This window comes from Lupinus angustifolius, chromosome LG12 (assembly GCF_001865875.1).
Source record: "Lupinus angustifolius cultivar Tanjil chromosome LG12, LupAngTanjil_v1.0, whole genome shotgun sequence".
In the NCBI taxonomy this organism is placed as follows: Eukaryota; Viridiplantae; Streptophyta; class Magnoliopsida; order Fabales; family Fabaceae; genus Lupinus; species Lupinus angustifolius.
This window is the reverse complement of record NC_032020.1, coordinates 18375277-18391295: the sequence shown is the minus strand read 5'-3', so window position 1 is coordinate 18391295 and position 16019 is coordinate 18375277. Positions and strand designations below refer to the sequence as shown.

Below are 16019 nucleotides of genomic sequence, written 5' to 3'. Positions count from 1 at the left end.
AAAGAAATAGTGTGGTTTAACTACTTATTAAGTCAATAGATAATTGAATAAATCAACTTTAGTCATAAATGAAAGAAACCAACACTTTTGAATATAGTATTTGCTTTTCTCATAATGCTTCAAAGTCCCAACACTCTTTTGACTTGGTAAGTTTTTAATTTTCTTTCTTCTTTGCATAAGTACAAACCCAAAGCACTCAAAGCCTCCATGTCTATTTTATTTGTATTCCATCACCTAATTGCAATTAAGTTTCAGTTGGAATGTCAACAAATGTGTTGACATCTTACCAAGTCATGAAAGAAAGTATAACCAAACTAAATTGGAACTAAACTAAAATACTTTATCTTGTTTATTTCCATAATATTCTCTCTCTCTATTTATCCACAAAAATATTCTTTCCCTATCATAACATAATCAAATAAATTAAGATAAGGCCTAATCCCATATGGAAAAACTTAAAACTATAACATGGTCAATGTAGTTTTGCTCAACAACTAAATCATACCAATATATACCTTAGTCACCATTTTTTGTCTCTCATTCATTGGCTACCAACAGCCTCAACTCATTCATTATCCTATTGCCTTTGCCTACACGGTTGCCCCCACGGGATGAGATCATCTATATCAAATAGTGTCTCATTCCTTTTCTCAAATTAATCATATATTAATACGTGGATAAAATACGAATTTTAAAAGTAAAAAAATAATAAAATTGAACACTCTGATTGACTTAGGACATAGAGTAGAACATCATTTGGGAATTAGGACATATGATCCCATCCTGTCCCACCCTTCTTCGGTGGCAGTTTAATTCTGCATTAATTAGCTATGCATGATGTACATATGATTTGATGTTAAATTGTTCATCTGGATACATACTAACATATTATTATATCAACAAAAAGTTGATCTAGTAGTGTAAGATTTTATCGGATTCTTAAAGTTGATGGTTCGATTCTTGGGAGTGACACTTATTAGAATGAGCAACTATGAATTCTAAAGGGGATTAGTTTGTTGCTCAAAAAGGTGAATGAATACTCTTGATAGTATTAAAAAATAATAGCATATTATATATTTTGTGTGTATTATATGACATTATTAATAATATTAAGGGGGTCCTTTTTCTAATAATTGTTGTATAGGGCCCAAGTGACCATTGAAAGACCCAAATGTACACATATTATATCCGGGGGAGAAAGACGAATGAAAATCACCTGTACCTATTGATGTCCCAAATCGTGTACCAAGACGATCAAAATGAATTACTTTATTAGAATTTGTTTTATATTAAAAATTAATATTTTATATTTTTTTGGAAAATACTATTGATTATGGGGACAGAGGGACATAGTCTTTTTAGGGACAAAGGATCCTTGTCCGTAGAAAGACTATGTAATGGAATAGTGTAAAATATATTTTAAATTATGTTTTAACAAATTTACTTTTATGTAAGATCTAATTAGATGCATGGTTGAGATCATTTGAACTTTACTTTTATCTTCCTTATAAGTTGTGTACTTTTTTGTTCCTAGCTTAATTTCTGGTTCAAACAATCTTCCTAACATGTTGATGGTAAAGCACGTTTATATACCTTTATTATATATATTTGATCCCTTTACCTTACAAGGTACGTATATTCATTTACATCATGTGAAAAGTACTAAAAATAGGGTCAGGGTCCTACCTTAATGGGCATGCATCACAAGTTACTACTTTATAACAAACTTCATTATATATTACGGCAACTTGAATTTAATTCAATTTCCCTTCTTTGTTAAGGTGTTGTTTTCCTTTCAAGTTTGCACTCATGTCATAAATTGCTCTTAACATTTAAAAAAATGACACTTGAATTTCAAGTATAATGAGGCCAACATTTGACGCTTCATTTGTCATGATTGATATAATATATTGATAGGACATGAAAAAGTGTTTTCAGCCTAGCAATAATAAGCTACAAAATTATGTGCATTTTAAGCAATCTAAAAAAGAAAAGTCATCTATAATATTAACAAAAAAAAGACAGAAAGCCCTGCTATACCAAATAAATTGACTTACTCATAAATATTTAATATTTCAAATCGTGACATCAAAGGAAAGGTGCTATGTTTATGGATGGGTATCACTACTTCAGTGTCATTTGGTATCCTAATCAAATTAAAAAATTTAACTTAATTAAAAAGAAATATTATAATAATATAAATTAATATTTTTACATTATTCTATGTAGTTTGGTTGACTAGGTACATAAGGATATAATTATCTTGGGACCGAGAATCTTTGTCCCTATGCTTAGGATGGGATCACATGTCCTGTCACGTTTGGTATACCAAGCCAATAAGAAAGCTTCATTCGTTTAAAATGAAAAATTATAAAAACAAAAATTAATATTTTAATATTATTTTATGAAATTTGATTGATTCGGGACATGGAGACAAGAAAATTATGGGAGAGGTGATCTTTATCCTATGCATATTCGTACTTAAACCAACTAATTTGGTGGGATTCATGTATCACTAAGAAGAAAAAAACTGATAATGTGTCCAAAATCTGAGGTAAAAAAAAAGTCCAAAACAGTTCGAGTTCCACCTTAGCAGTAGTTAGATTGTGCTTGTTGGCCTATCTAATCATTCTAAACACCAACCCTTTAACCTCTCTAACCAACCATTTCCAAAACAAAGAGCAAACTCATTTAAGAAAAACAATGATACAAAAGTAAACACAAACACCTTGCTTGTGCACTTGTGCACTTGTGAATTATATATACTATATTACTCTGAAACTAAGAAGCCACCAAAACCATTTTTCTCCTCTCTCTTTCTCTCTTCTCCAATGGAAAAAGTTTCAGCCAAGATTCTGAGAAAATCTATTCACAGTTTTCTTCAAAACTATCATTATTTCACCTCAACTGCAGTTTTTCTTGCTTTTCCTTTCTCAGTTTCAATACTTGTGTCACAAGCTTTAGCTACTGATATTTCTTCATCTATCTTGCCTCATATATACACTCGCCTAAAGGCTCTTTTTGATGCTGCAGGCTTTCCTTCTTCTTCACAATTGTTTACAATTCTTAACCTTAAGGTTTCTCAAACAATCACTTCTTCCATTTTCTCCCTTCCTTTCACTCTCACATTTCTCCTCTTTGCAAAAGCATGCACAATCCAAGCTCTTAAAAATCATAAACCATCTTTGCCACCTTCCTTCAGTTCAATAATACCCCTTTACAAGCCACTCCTTCAAACCTATATATGCAACTGTTTTTTCATTCTCTCAGCAAATGCAACAGCTTTTTGTCTCATGTTTTTAGTCTTCAGCTGCATTGAAGGACTTGGCTACAATTCCTCTACTTGCATCTTCTTCATGTCAGCATGTGGGGCAATTCTATTTTCTGTGATCCTTGCCAATGCCCTTGTCATATGCAATATGGCAATTGCTCTATCTGGCATGGAAGGACATGGAGGGTACCTTGCAATATTGAAAGCTTGTGTTCTTATAAAGGAAAAGACATCAATAGCTTTGTTCTTAGCACTCCCTGTGAATCTGGCCCTGGCTGCTATTGAAGCCTTGTTCCATTTCAGGGTTGTAAGGACTTATCATATGGCTGGAAAGGAATGGCCTTGTGTTGCTTTAGAAGGGATTTTCATTGCTTACTTGTACTCAATCTTCATCATCCTTGACACAATTGTGAGCTGCATGTTTTACAAAAGCTTTAAGTCTGGATCATCATGGATCCATTTGGAGGACAAACTTTTGTTGAGGATTGAATTCCCAGAGGACAGTTTTGAAGAACTACCATAAGTAACATATATATGGTTGCAAGTTAATATTTTGATCAGTGTTTTTCTTCATATTGTTCATAAAGGAGAAGGAGCAATACCAGTTATATTAAAAAAAGTACAGCAGGTATTTACAAAATTCATTCATGTTGCTTGAATGAAATCAAGCAGCTTTGAAGGCATAAAAGATTGTCAACAGAGGAACCTCAGCTCAGCTATGTTCAAAAGCAAGAAGCTATAGATTAGTGCACCATTTTATATACATATCTTTCTGTTATATTCTTCAACTCTGCCTTATTTTGATTTCATCATTACTACCTTGTAGATTGGGTAATGACAATATTTGGCAATGTGAAATTGTGAATTATACCAAGGCTTCCCAATTATTGCTTTTTGAATTTCGTAGTTAAATGATATATAGCATCCTAATGTTTCACAAAATAAAAGATAGGAACTAGAAACAAGGCGTTAGAAACTCAAATAAACAAGGGTACCAAAGAGGCAACATAACTTAATGTCAACTGAGCTTGGTTTTGTTTAGTCCTTATATATTTCAATTTTATATGCAATTTTTTAACAAGGTGTATTTTCTAAGATGTACTTATTTATATACAGAGGGTGGGTCTCGATACAACAATGCCGTTGTTGTTGCATTAATTGTGTAACTTCAATGTTTGAACCTAAATGCCCACATTTATGTTATGCAACTCTGCCAACTGAACAGCTTCTTGGGGAAAACTTGTCTCTGCAATAAAACAACAAGAATGAACTTACACTCACTTTCTCACTTGAGAGAAATTTTATTTTTTTCACCTACACACACACTTCACTCTTGAGCTTCCACCATTTAACTATAACTAAGTGCAAATAGCATTTTTCAATCTCTAAGATCAAATATTGGCAATGGCAGAGATTGTTGAACTATAATTCAATGCTGTACTATAACTCAATGAAACAAATTTTAAAGTACGTACCAAATGAAATTTCAACACTTATGATAAATGGTGTTACAGTTGGAAAATTAAATTGCTTAAGCTGGGACAACAGAATGTAACAATAACAGTTTACACCTCACTACATACGTGTACTGTATTTCCCATGAAAAAAATGAAACTAACATTTCTAGCCTCATCTTCTCTTCACAGTTGTATTACAGTTACAATACAGTGACCAGATATCTACTTCTCTTAACTTGACAACTATACATCTCCTTGAGGGGTATCTACCAAAATCTCTACAAAAAAAGAAACTAATTGTTACATGAGAAAGAAATGGATCCTAAAGGAAAATGGTAAGAACTTTGTACAATGTTTCATGGTACTAGTGTTGGACTTCATTGTTTTAAAAATCCAAAAAGCACCTGCTCTGGTGCCACACATAAAATATGCTCTACTACAGAAGTTCTTTAAAGAAAGCGAGAGGTGTACCAGATCCATCATTTCCGTGGAATCCACTGGATGCAGATGGCATCTCAAGTAATCACAGTAAGCATCGATTCTGTGTCTAAATTTGGACTTTCCAGATTCCTGATGTGAAAAATCAATTGGCCATATAAATTTGATTCAACAGCACGCCATCAAAGAATCAAACTCCCAAGTGTGTTGTGTACTCAAAGGTCCAACGGTGGCAGGAGTTTGCTATTCCACATCAATTGATCAGCTTGAAAGGCTACTTTTCGCGTATGACAGAAAGGGATGTTTCTTCACCAATCTCGAAAGCAATCCCCTTACTACCATAGGTAGTTTCCTGCTCTTCAGTGAGGGCATGATGTCAATGCAACGGAGCGAAAAACACAATTGTGAACTATCTTCTGCACTCTTCTTTGTCAAATTATCGCCCTCAGCCTTCTCCTCTTCAGCCTCTTTTTCAGCATTATTATTCTCTAACTCTGCGTTTGCAATTCTCTTCATGGGCTTTCCGAAACAACCTCACAAAATTTAAGATGGTTACAGTAACTGCAACCATAAAACCAACAACAATAAGAAGTTAGCTTGAGCATTGTAGAAAAATAAAACAACATATCAGCACCTTTTCCAAACAGAGTAACAGAAATACACATGGATGACGTAACTTCATTTTAGTCCCCTCTCATTGCTTTTCCCCTCCTTTAGTTATCCTTTTTTACTATTATACAAGAAATATATTATGATTAAGAGAAGATAATAACAAATATGACAGAGGATAAGAGATCCTCCTTCCAAAACCAGTTAACTGAAACAAGTCCAAGGACCTAGGGCAGACCGGCACTCTCCAACAATACAAAAAATATTCCACAATGTGAGTCAAGAATGATGTAAGAACAAATGAGGGATGCCTTCTGAATTTGCACCATAATAACCAATGTCAAGGAAATAGCCTTATGTGGCCAAGTCATCTTATCATTTCTTGACTATTCTCTCTCTCGCAGTCAACTTTCTTTCTTTTGCTTGCACAAGGATCCAAGGAGGACATGGATTTCTATCCTATCAATTAAAAAAATTATTACCTTTGAAGTATCTTGGTGCGAATTCCATTAGAAACATTAAAAACTTGCATTCACTTTTTAACCCTTATCTGTAGACAAGAAACCCTCACTTCTAAATCAGCTTAATTTCTAGGTAATACACACATGTCCCAACCAAGTGCAATAGGCCATGAAAGTTTACTTTCCCCATAAACATCAGTTAAATGAACTTAATGAACGATAATCTGATAAAATAAGTCACCAGTAAAAGACCAATTCATGACACACTGACAACATGAATAAGTAATAATTCTCAACTTACCTTGCTCAAATGGACAACGAGCAGGATCTTCACCGAAGTACAGTGCAAGTTCATCTGCATTTCTACCCTGCCCACGGACAAATTACACAACCTTTTTATATCTTTATATCGGTGTACAATGTACCAAAAGATGGTTAAGCATATTACTTACCACCACAGAGTATAGATTCGTTAGAGATACCACCTCGGACTCGGCTACATCTATGAAACCTTTCAATGACTGAAAAGGATATTCGGAAAGGAAGAAAATGAAACAAGAGTCAGATGATGTCAACCCGATAATAAACCATAAAGTAGAATTAGGTCTGTCCACTTAACATAATGGAAAATATATTTTGGGATTCCTTGCACAAAGATAAAATTAAATAACTTGCCTGCATGTCAAAAAAAATTAAACTCACCTCAATATCCATTTGACATATAATCAATGTTTATGCAAGACTATCAAAACATATGGAGATTAGAATTGGCCTCGTCATAACCAAAGTTCAATAATAAAGGACCAGTAGACACACTCTTCCATAATCATTTCGCCATTAGAATTTAGTAAAGCTGGGCTAGTAAGATGAGGTCAAGACTGGTGTGAGAACACAAAATGAAGTCTTAGAAGATTTCCCTATTGCAATAGAACTATAATAAGGGTCAACATTGAGCCCCTACCTATTTATATTTGTCTCGAAAGTGCTTGTTAAGCATATCCAAGAACAGGTGCTACAATACATGTTTTTTTTGGATGATATTATCCTAGTCGTAAAATCAAAGAGGAACAAAATATGAAGCCAAAATTTTGGGGACATGACTTTCATATAAGTCGAAACAAGATAGAGTATATGGAGTGTGAACCCTAGTGTAGAGATAAAGATTGGATATCATACCATACTACAAGTCACTAGATTTATGTATCTCAGGTCAACCATACAACAAGGACGGGAAATTGAGGGAGGTGTAAACCATAGATTCAAGCAGGATGGATAAAATGCTCGAGTATCATATGTGATAGAAAGGTATCGGTCAAGCTTAAGGAGAAATATTACCGCACAACTATAAGACCTGCAATGTAATATGAGATTGAATGTTGGACGGTAAAATGCCAACAAGAAATTAAAATCAATGTAATAGATATGAGATTATTGTGTTGGATGAGTGGACACACTAACAAGATAGAATCAGGAATAAATGCATTAGAGAGAAAATTAGGATAACTCCTATTGTAGAAAAGATGGTAGAATTGCGCCTTAGGCGGTTTTGGCATTTTGTTGAGCTACTAAGAAAGCATGCTTACATGGGAAAAGCAGACAAACAAATGGAACCAATGAGAAAATATAAAGAAAAAAATAAGCATTTTGGAATGGTTGAGAAAATTAAATTGTGATGTGGTTTGGAATGTCTAAGTTAATGTTATATGATAAAATTATTCAGAGCCTCATTGGTGAAATGCATTAACTTCTGTTCTCTCTATCCCTTTTCCATCTAATCCCTAAATTTCAACAACAATGTTAAGTTTTCCTCACTGGTATAATTATAAAGAAGAAGAATCAAGAGGATGACATAAGAAGAGCTAAACACCTTTGGGAAAACGTCAGACACAAGTCCATCATTTAGAGATGCAGCAAGCTCCTGTTTAACCTTTTCTAATCCCTTGTTGATTGCCTGCATCTCTTCTGCTAATGACTTCAATTGTATCTGCAAAAAGGTAAGGACAATATGAAGTAAATTCCTACTTTCATTTAACACACGTGTAAGCAAAGTCCCATGTGATTTTTTGGCAGGTAAAGGACACCAGATACTATAACTACGCTAAAGTGATGAGATTTTGTCGCCTATGGTAAGCTTTGATGATCATTAAAAGAAGTTAGTTGAAAGGTGTTATTTGCACCTGCCCTAGTAATCACAATATTAAGTAAATTCCTACTTTCATTTAACAAATGTGTTCATGAAGTCCCATGTGACCATTTTGGCAGGTAAAGGACACAAGACCTTACGACTATGCTAAAGTGATGAGATTTTGTCTCCTATGGTGAGCTTTGATGATCATTAAAAGAGGTCAGTTCATTTTTTTGTCACTGTCCAGCTCATGGGCTTCAAAAACCATGAGATTGAAACTGCTAATAGGCCATTGAAAAGGAGGGAATGTGCTCACATTTACAAATAAGGTGGAAAGTTAAACTAGAAGAATGCACCATGATAGCAAAGTACATTTGACCTTTTTTTTAGTATAAAGAACCAAAAATAGATCATCACCTTGGTGGAAGGTTCCAGGCTAACAAGGTCTAGATGAAAATCAAGGAGTGCAGGCGACTTTTCAGCAAGGACCTAAAAGCCCAAATAGGAAAAAACAGTAAGTACGAATTAATATCTTCATTTATTTCTGTTTAGTATTGACACTTATACCTTGCAAAGATAATGCATTAGTGTCATCTTATTGTTAGTAGCACGAGTGTCGGTGAGCTTTAAGAGACTATCCAACTTGAATCCAACTGCAGACCCTGCATATATTTACCCATGAACCAGAACATTACATTAGGAAAGATCTAACAAAACAACATAAGAGTTTGATTTCTACCAAATATGAAGGGCCAGTTATTATCTAAATGTTAATAATAGAGAGAGCTAGAACCATATATGTCTACCCTGTCTAGTGTCGAAAACCAGCTTCTAACAAAACCTTAAATTGTCAGGTAAAGAGGCACATGAATTATTTTCTAGCGAACACTCATTAATCAAAGAGTAAGGATATTGCTACAAATAAAAAAGACTTACCCCTTGCTGTTCCTTGATTCAATGTATTACCCAAAAGAAGAATTTTCTTCATGATCAACTTCAGTTTGACAGAATTTCGAACCTATTGCCAAGAAAATTGCACAAGGTCAGAGAAATACAAGCAACACAAGTTTATTAGTTTCATAAGCAAAGTACCTCTTCACAGGCAGAGTTCACAGTGTTTAAACTCTTCTTAAATTCTGTAACCTGCATAAAGAGCAAAATATCATAATAGAAGCAAAACACCAAATCCACATAACAACGAGAAAAGTTACTGATGCCACCAAACCTGAGACCCAAACTGAATCTTGAAAGAGAATATTCTTAATTTTGATTCCACCCGTGGCACATTCATCATCTCCAAAAAATACTGAAAAATGACCAAATATATATACGAGAATATGATTATACATATGTGTATATTATATAATAGAATTTTACTTTGAAAAAAACTTAACCATCCTTCATGTAAGTTTCGTAATGCTAGGTAATTATGGTTATGCCACAAAAGGCACCCCAGATTATTCTTCGTGTTCATGTTTTTTTATTAATAACTATAATATGTAAGGATGTGGCTAAAATAAATCATTTCACACCTGTTCACACTTCCCCAAGTTCGCCCTGTCACCTGTGTATCCCTAAATAAAACCATAAACAAGAGGAATCAAAACTTGAAAAGCAAACAAATCAGGGTAAAAGAACGCGTCCCAGTGTAACAGAAGATGCCACAAATTAGAACCACAGAAACAAGAATTAAGAATTACAGATACAAAATTTAAGATTCACCTTCAAAAGTTCCATCTCCTCTTTTGTAGGACAAAACTTAATGAGATTATCCACCTGATCAACATCTAATACTGACTCATTCATAGCCAGCACTGCAGCCTGAAAATACCCATTTAAACATGTTAGATAATAGTTACTACTGATAGTTACAGGCGCAGAGTTCAGAAGTAGCAGATATGATATGGTAAAAGAAGATTGTTACTGCCAATATCCACTATCAAAGGCCTTTAGAATTAACTACTGAATAACATTATTCCAAGGACCATCCTCAATGCAAATAAAAATAACAATTTTCACTGCCATGGTTTTTGCAAAAGAGGATTTTTCATTATAAGATGCTTTAGCTTAAAAAAAACCATCAATAAAAATTGCTAATATCAAAGAATCAGCTTACCATCATATCAGGAAGTGGAATCTTAACCTTAGTGAGCATAATTTCAGTATTATTAGCCCTCCTCAGGTCGATCTACAATCAATCAAACAAACACACAAGTTATTCATCAGTTATTAAGGAAGTAACATAAACTCAGGTTATTATTCATCAGTTAACAAATTAATCACCAAGTATACAAACAAATGGCAAAACTAGTTTAGATTTTATAGAACTGTTTATGATAAACTAGTAACATAAACTCAGGTTATTTTATAACTTAGTTTTTAAAAGAAAAAATCTTATCAAACACTAAGTACTTTAATACTGGTTCTGTTATACAAGTTATCTGGTTTTTCGAGTTTGGCAAACACCTGCTAAGTGAAAACCACAAAAACACTTCAAATACATGGCTTATTTCAAATATCAATTTTCAAGAACATTAACATAGAAGAATACCAAGTGGACTATGTCTGTTTTAGATCCAACAGATTTGCGCCGCCCGCCAGTTTTAGAGTCAGCAGTTTTGGAAACATTTGCAGAGAAAAGCTTCTCTAACTCTGATACATCAAACTCTGATGCACTAAAACAAAATGAAAAGGCCGCCAATACAAAACATAAGGATATAAGAAAGCAGAATGTATACAAAATTGAAATGATTCAGACAAACACATGCAATAATAGCATACAAGAAAACTTACATTTGAGGTTCTCCGTGTCTTTGTAATTCTGCCCATAAACTTCCTTGCAATGCCCTTGTAACCTTACTCCAATGTAGAGCCTTTAAGGAGGATCGCTTGGGTGCCATTGCACCAGGTCCTGCTGGGCGTGCATATCCACTACGCCCTTTCCCTCTTGGATCAGCTCCAGCATTTGCACCTTTTGGTGGAGCTGGTGGAGCTGCACCACCAGGAGGTCTAGGAGGAGGAGGAGCACCTGGAGCACTAGGAGGTGGTGGGGGAGGTGGGCCTCGACCACCAGGAGAGGGCGGAGGAGGTGGAGGCGGAGCACTATTATAAGGAAGTGGAGGTGGTGGTGGGGGAGCTTTGCTTAAAGGAGGGGGAGGTGGTGGTGGCGGTGGAGCTGCACTACAATAAGGAGGTGGAGGCTTTGGAGCAATGCTGAAAGGAAGCGGAAGGGGAGGGGGAGCCGGTGGAGGGGGTGTTGATGGAGCTGCATGTGATGCAGTTGAGGGTGGTGGAGAAGGAGGGGGTGAAATCCTATGTGTGGAAAATGCAGGAAGAGGTGGAGGAGGAATGGATGAAACTCCAAACCTTGGAGGAGGCAGCGGTGGTGGTGGTGGTGGCGGTGGAGGAGGAGGAGGGGCTATTACAGTAAGCACTTCAGAGACTTTTGATGATTTTTCACTGAAGGATGAGGGAAGTGGTAGAGAACCAGAAGTCTCTTCACATACGGCAATTATTGAATTGTCAGACTTCCAGGGAAATGGAGAAGGTAGGAAGCTCCCATTATTTTGCCCAAAAAATGAAGGTGGAGGGGGAGGGGGAGGAGGAGGAGGAGAAGTTGCAGGTTGTAAATTTGCCCCTATTTTTTGTCCAGCAAATGGTGTTAAAGTTGGTAGCGGCAGTGGTACACTAAATCCCTTTCCACCTAAAGAGAAAGGTGATGACACTGGTGGTGATGGAGGGGCTTGAGTTGACGCAGCATCCTGTGACGATAAGGGTTCCAAAACATCTAATGAAGAGTTTCTGGCATGAGTTGGAGGAGGAGGAGGAGGGCGTAGCTCTGAGCCCGCTTGTGTTTGAGTAGCTGACTGAATACATGTCTCTTTAACGGTCAGTAATGATGATGGTGGGCAGTTTGCATCTGCTTCGGGTGCTATGTGGCCTGAAGATTTTGAAGTGATCACCTTTCGACTTTTCAGGTCATTTGTCATGTCAATGGAAACAACGGCTGCAGATAAAGACCTTGCTTTGGGATCTTCCATTTTCTCCTTTGAAACAGTAAATTTTGACAGATCAGCTGGTGCACTATTAATCCTTGATGGTGGATAATAGACATGCATTGAACTTGTGTAAGAACCCTTGTTAGAAGGAATCCACCTAGTTACTGCATTCGGCTTAGCTTGTTTTACCTGAAAACCTTGTGATTCTTGTTTAATCTTTGGTTTTGCTGAAATTGTATCTCCAAAAGGCTTTGAGTTAGATGGAAGTTGTTTCTTTGCAGTAGATGGAATTTGTTTACCAGGTTTAGGTCTTGAAAGATCAGGCATCTGCTCCCCAGCCTCGGAATCAAATTCCTTTTCTGTTGCTTGGTCATCTTCGTCATACTTGTTTTCCTCGAGTGTCAATTCCTCGTGCACATCCAAGGTGAAATCCACTGTTTCGAGAATTTTATCAGAAGCCAATGTAATAGAAGTTGACTTATTTTCTCCTTCATCCACAGCAATGTCTTTCACTGCATCATTAACTGGACCGACGCTCTCAACGATCATGTACTTCACATTATAAACAGATATGTCTTTCACCTCATTAATACCAGAGTCAATTTTCTCAACCTGTTTGTTATTCCCCTCATCTGGTGGACTATCCTGGAAAGCATAAGGAATCACCTCCTCCTTCCAGACCTCTTTATTATTTTCATCATCCACTGCATTGTCATGGAAAGCAAGAGAATCATACTCCCCCTTTCCTTCCTGTGCATCACTTACATTGCTGAAAATCCCTTCCACTTCATAGAATTCCCCAGGTAAAGTGCTTTCAGTCTCATTTGCATCTTCACTCACCGTGACTGTGGTTAGATCAGGTATAGCAGCATCAGCATCCAAAAAAAACACCTGATACAGATATGAGTGTATGTTCAACTCCCACTCCTTCAGAAAATGGATTTCACAGAAGAGTAAAAATATCTTACCTCTGCTTTGAAGTCCTTGGGAAATTGATCCTTTGAATCCCACAAAATATCAATGTCATCACAGCTCAGCATCAATATATTTGACCTCACAAATGCAGTATGAAACATGACTCTAAACATCGTCTCCTCACGAGTAAAATCTTCATTTAAGTTTATGCACTCAAGAACGACATCCCCTTGAACATGACAATGGATATCAATTTTCACGAGCATACACTCTGCCTGTGATTACATTTTATTAGTAAGTCATTTGATCTAATTAATTCACAATTCAGTATCAGTAACTTAAATTTATTCAGCACCTGTGAGTAGTGGCGAATATGTTTCTTGGATTTTGAAGTTGAGAAAAGAAGCTTTGAACTTTTATTGTCAGGTTTTGAAGGGTCTAGCCCATAAACACATACAACAGGCCTAAAACCTTTTCCTTCATCAACTAATGGAAGGTCTCTAAGAATCAGACAATCCAAATACAAGGGTGTATCTGATGGAGGCCACTCGGAACCGAAATGTCTCCTGGAAATATACTGAAGATATCTGAACTGAGAAGGTTGCTGGTTCAAGGGAGATAAAAGGTGGAGAAGTTCTTTGGGGGCTTGCTTGTAGATCATTTCGAGAGTCTTCTGCTCCCCAATGTACTGTTTCTGGTATAACAGAAGACCTGCTAGCATAAACGCCAGCACGGGCCAACCTCCCCTTTCGCAATGCATCAAAATCACATTTTGTTGCCCCTCCAAAGACAACCAGCTTTCGCTTGATCGAAGAAAGTGATGTACCATCTCCAAAGGCAAAAGTGGACAACCCTCATATTGCCGAGGATATTCCATAACTGTCATGTCATACTGAGAAAATATATCTGAGATTTGGCTACGTCTGTCCCCTTCTTTAAAGTTGAATACCATGAAAGAAGCATCTGGAAAGTGATCCTGTAGCTGAGCCACAATTCCTCCCATATAAACTCTGTACTCATCTTCTTCCAAGACATCCATGGAGTAGCAACAATCAAAAACTGAAAAAACAGAGGAGTTTGGAACAGTCAGTATTATGGTAAAGCATGAGCATGGAGTTAGATAACTTGTTCACAAATTCAAATTCCATGTTTTCATTTTAATAGTATAAGCTAGAAGAAACAAATAAACTAAGGACAGAGGAGATGAATTTATTACATAGAAGCTTAAGAAGATAAGCCTAGACAATTCAGAATTAACAGTGGAGGTCATTCCATTCTGCGCAAACAACTTTTGAAACTTGCAAGCCATAAAATATAGTGTCTTGAAGAACGATAGTCCCAGTTTAAGAAACTTCCACAGTTCATCAAGCAGCAATCCTCAATTCATGAATAACCAAATACTGCTTTGTTTTGTAGTCTGATTCTCATTTTCTTTAGGAGTGGTTAACTACTTATTTCCAACTAGAAGAAGCAAGAGAGAAAATAACACTTTTAAGTTCAGAAAGTACACATTCTTGTGGCACATTACCATAGGCATTGTTCCAAAATGATATTAAATGAATCCTAAATACCTCCAAATTCAGCTTCCCCTTTAGCTTTATATATAAATATGTATAAGTTGGGAAAAAGTAACGGTTACAGTTCTGCAATTATTGATGAGCTCAAATTATGCAAATAAGACATCAAAAAAATAGTTTAGGAAAAGTAATAAAAATGAACGGAATGAAGTGGGGCTTAGCATACCATAAACCCTCTCAGATATCTCAAGAAGCCGATCCGGGGGCTTCCGGTAGAAGAACCTTCTGAAAAGCGCCATTTTATGCCACTGTTTCTACCTCCGGCCTTATCCAAACCCCTATTTTCCACTCACCAAACGCCACAGCAGAACTTACAAATACCCAATTTGATCAAAGCTCAGCAGAGGCCAAAAATGTCACAATTCACCAAAACGGGAAAGTGGGGAACCAAGAATGGACACTTAGTGGGTGATGAACTGATGATGATTCCAATGGAAAACTGAACAATCTAGATAGAATAGAATTTGAAAAGGAAACAGGGTGAAAATGGAAATAATAACAAGAATTAAATGGGAAAAAAGAGGTAAAGTTGGAAAAGAAATAGCATTGAAGTGAAGTAAAAGTAGGAGTAGGTATAGGTGTGTGTATGAAATGAAATTCAAAATGATGTTTTTGTTAACAGAAGATATGAAAAGGGAGGATTAGAATGAATGGACTCACTGAAAAAAGAGAGAGAAACTCTACTCTTCTTCTTACAACTCTCTCTTTCTCTTTCTCTGTTGTGTCTTGCACGACAACATGGTTTGGGTTAATGCAATGCAACCATGTCTTACGTGGTTCACGACATGGCATATACTCTTCACGTCTTATTTTCTTAATACTCTCTTTTATTTCTATTATTACTATTCCTAACGGATTTTTAAGTATTGTCAACGTTCAACTAAACAAGTTATAGAATCCATTCTATTTAAGAGTGGTTAGATTTTACTCATGTCGAAAAGTTGATAATTTATTTTGGGTATAAAACTTTAGGTTGATTAAGTAAGATAGGTATCAAGTCTTGAAAAAAGAGTAGAGGGGCACAACTTATAAAAATATTAAATGAAGGAAGATAAAACAGGTGGATAATTGAAGTGTAATAATACCTTTCTAAACGTAAAGTGACTTTAAATTCAAATTTTGACATTATTCTAATTTTCACCCCATTACATTATGATATTCCTATAGA

The 16019-nt window shown here is 35.9% G+C and overlaps 2 protein-coding genes across 3 annotated transcripts; one reads left to right on the top strand and one right to left on the bottom strand.

Annotated features, from left to right (window-relative positions):
* LOC109362238 lies at nt 2540-4145 on the top strand. Its single transcript, XM_019607887.1, has one exon. The coding sequence runs from the start codon at nt 2832-2834 to the stop codon at nt 3792-3794; it is 963 nt and encodes a 320-aa protein (XP_019463432.1). The 5' UTR covers nt 2540-2831; the 3' UTR covers nt 3795-4145.
* On the bottom strand, nt 4786-15295 carry LOC109362234 (formin-like protein 20). Of its 2 annotated transcripts, XM_019607883.1 has the most exons (19): nt 15018-15295; nt 13630-14333; nt 13328-13549; nt 11706-13250; nt 11155-11663; nt 10913-11036; nt 10478-10549; nt 10084-10182; nt 9894-9935; nt 9587-9667; nt 9454-9504; nt 9298-9379; nt 8929-9023; nt 8779-8850; nt 8104-8220; nt 6689-6757; nt 6538-6604; nt 5200-5727; nt 4786-5004 (listed from the first exon to the last, which is right to left on the bottom strand). In XM_019607883.1, exons 1-18 carry the CDS (start codon nt 15088-15090, stop codon nt 5648-5650), a joined length of 4104 nt encoding a protein of 1367 aa, XP_019463428.1. In that variant the 5' UTR covers nt 15091-15295; the 3' UTR covers nt 4786-5004; nt 5200-5647. The 2 variants fall into 2 exon arrangements, with proteins under 2 accessions (XP_019463428.1, XP_019463427.1); XM_019607882.1 differs by having other exon boundaries at nt 11155-13250.

Coding starts and splice junctions, on each gene's coding strand:
- LOC109362238 (XM_019607887.1), top strand. CDS start 2,832: ATGGAAAAAGTTTCAGCCAAGATTCTGAGAAAATCTATTCACAGTTTT.
- LOC109362234 (XM_019607882.1), bottom strand. CDS start 15,090: ATGGCGCTTTTCAGAAGGTTCTTCTACCGGAAGCCCCCGGATCGGCTT. Junction 13,550..13,629: donor ATATTCGCCACTACTCACAG/GTGCTGAATAAA, acceptor ATGTAATCACAG/GCAGAGTGTATGCTCGTGAA. Junction 9,936..10,083: donor AGGAGATGGAACTTTTGAAG/GTGAATCTTAAA, acceptor GGTTTTATTTAG/GGATACACAGGTGACAGGGC.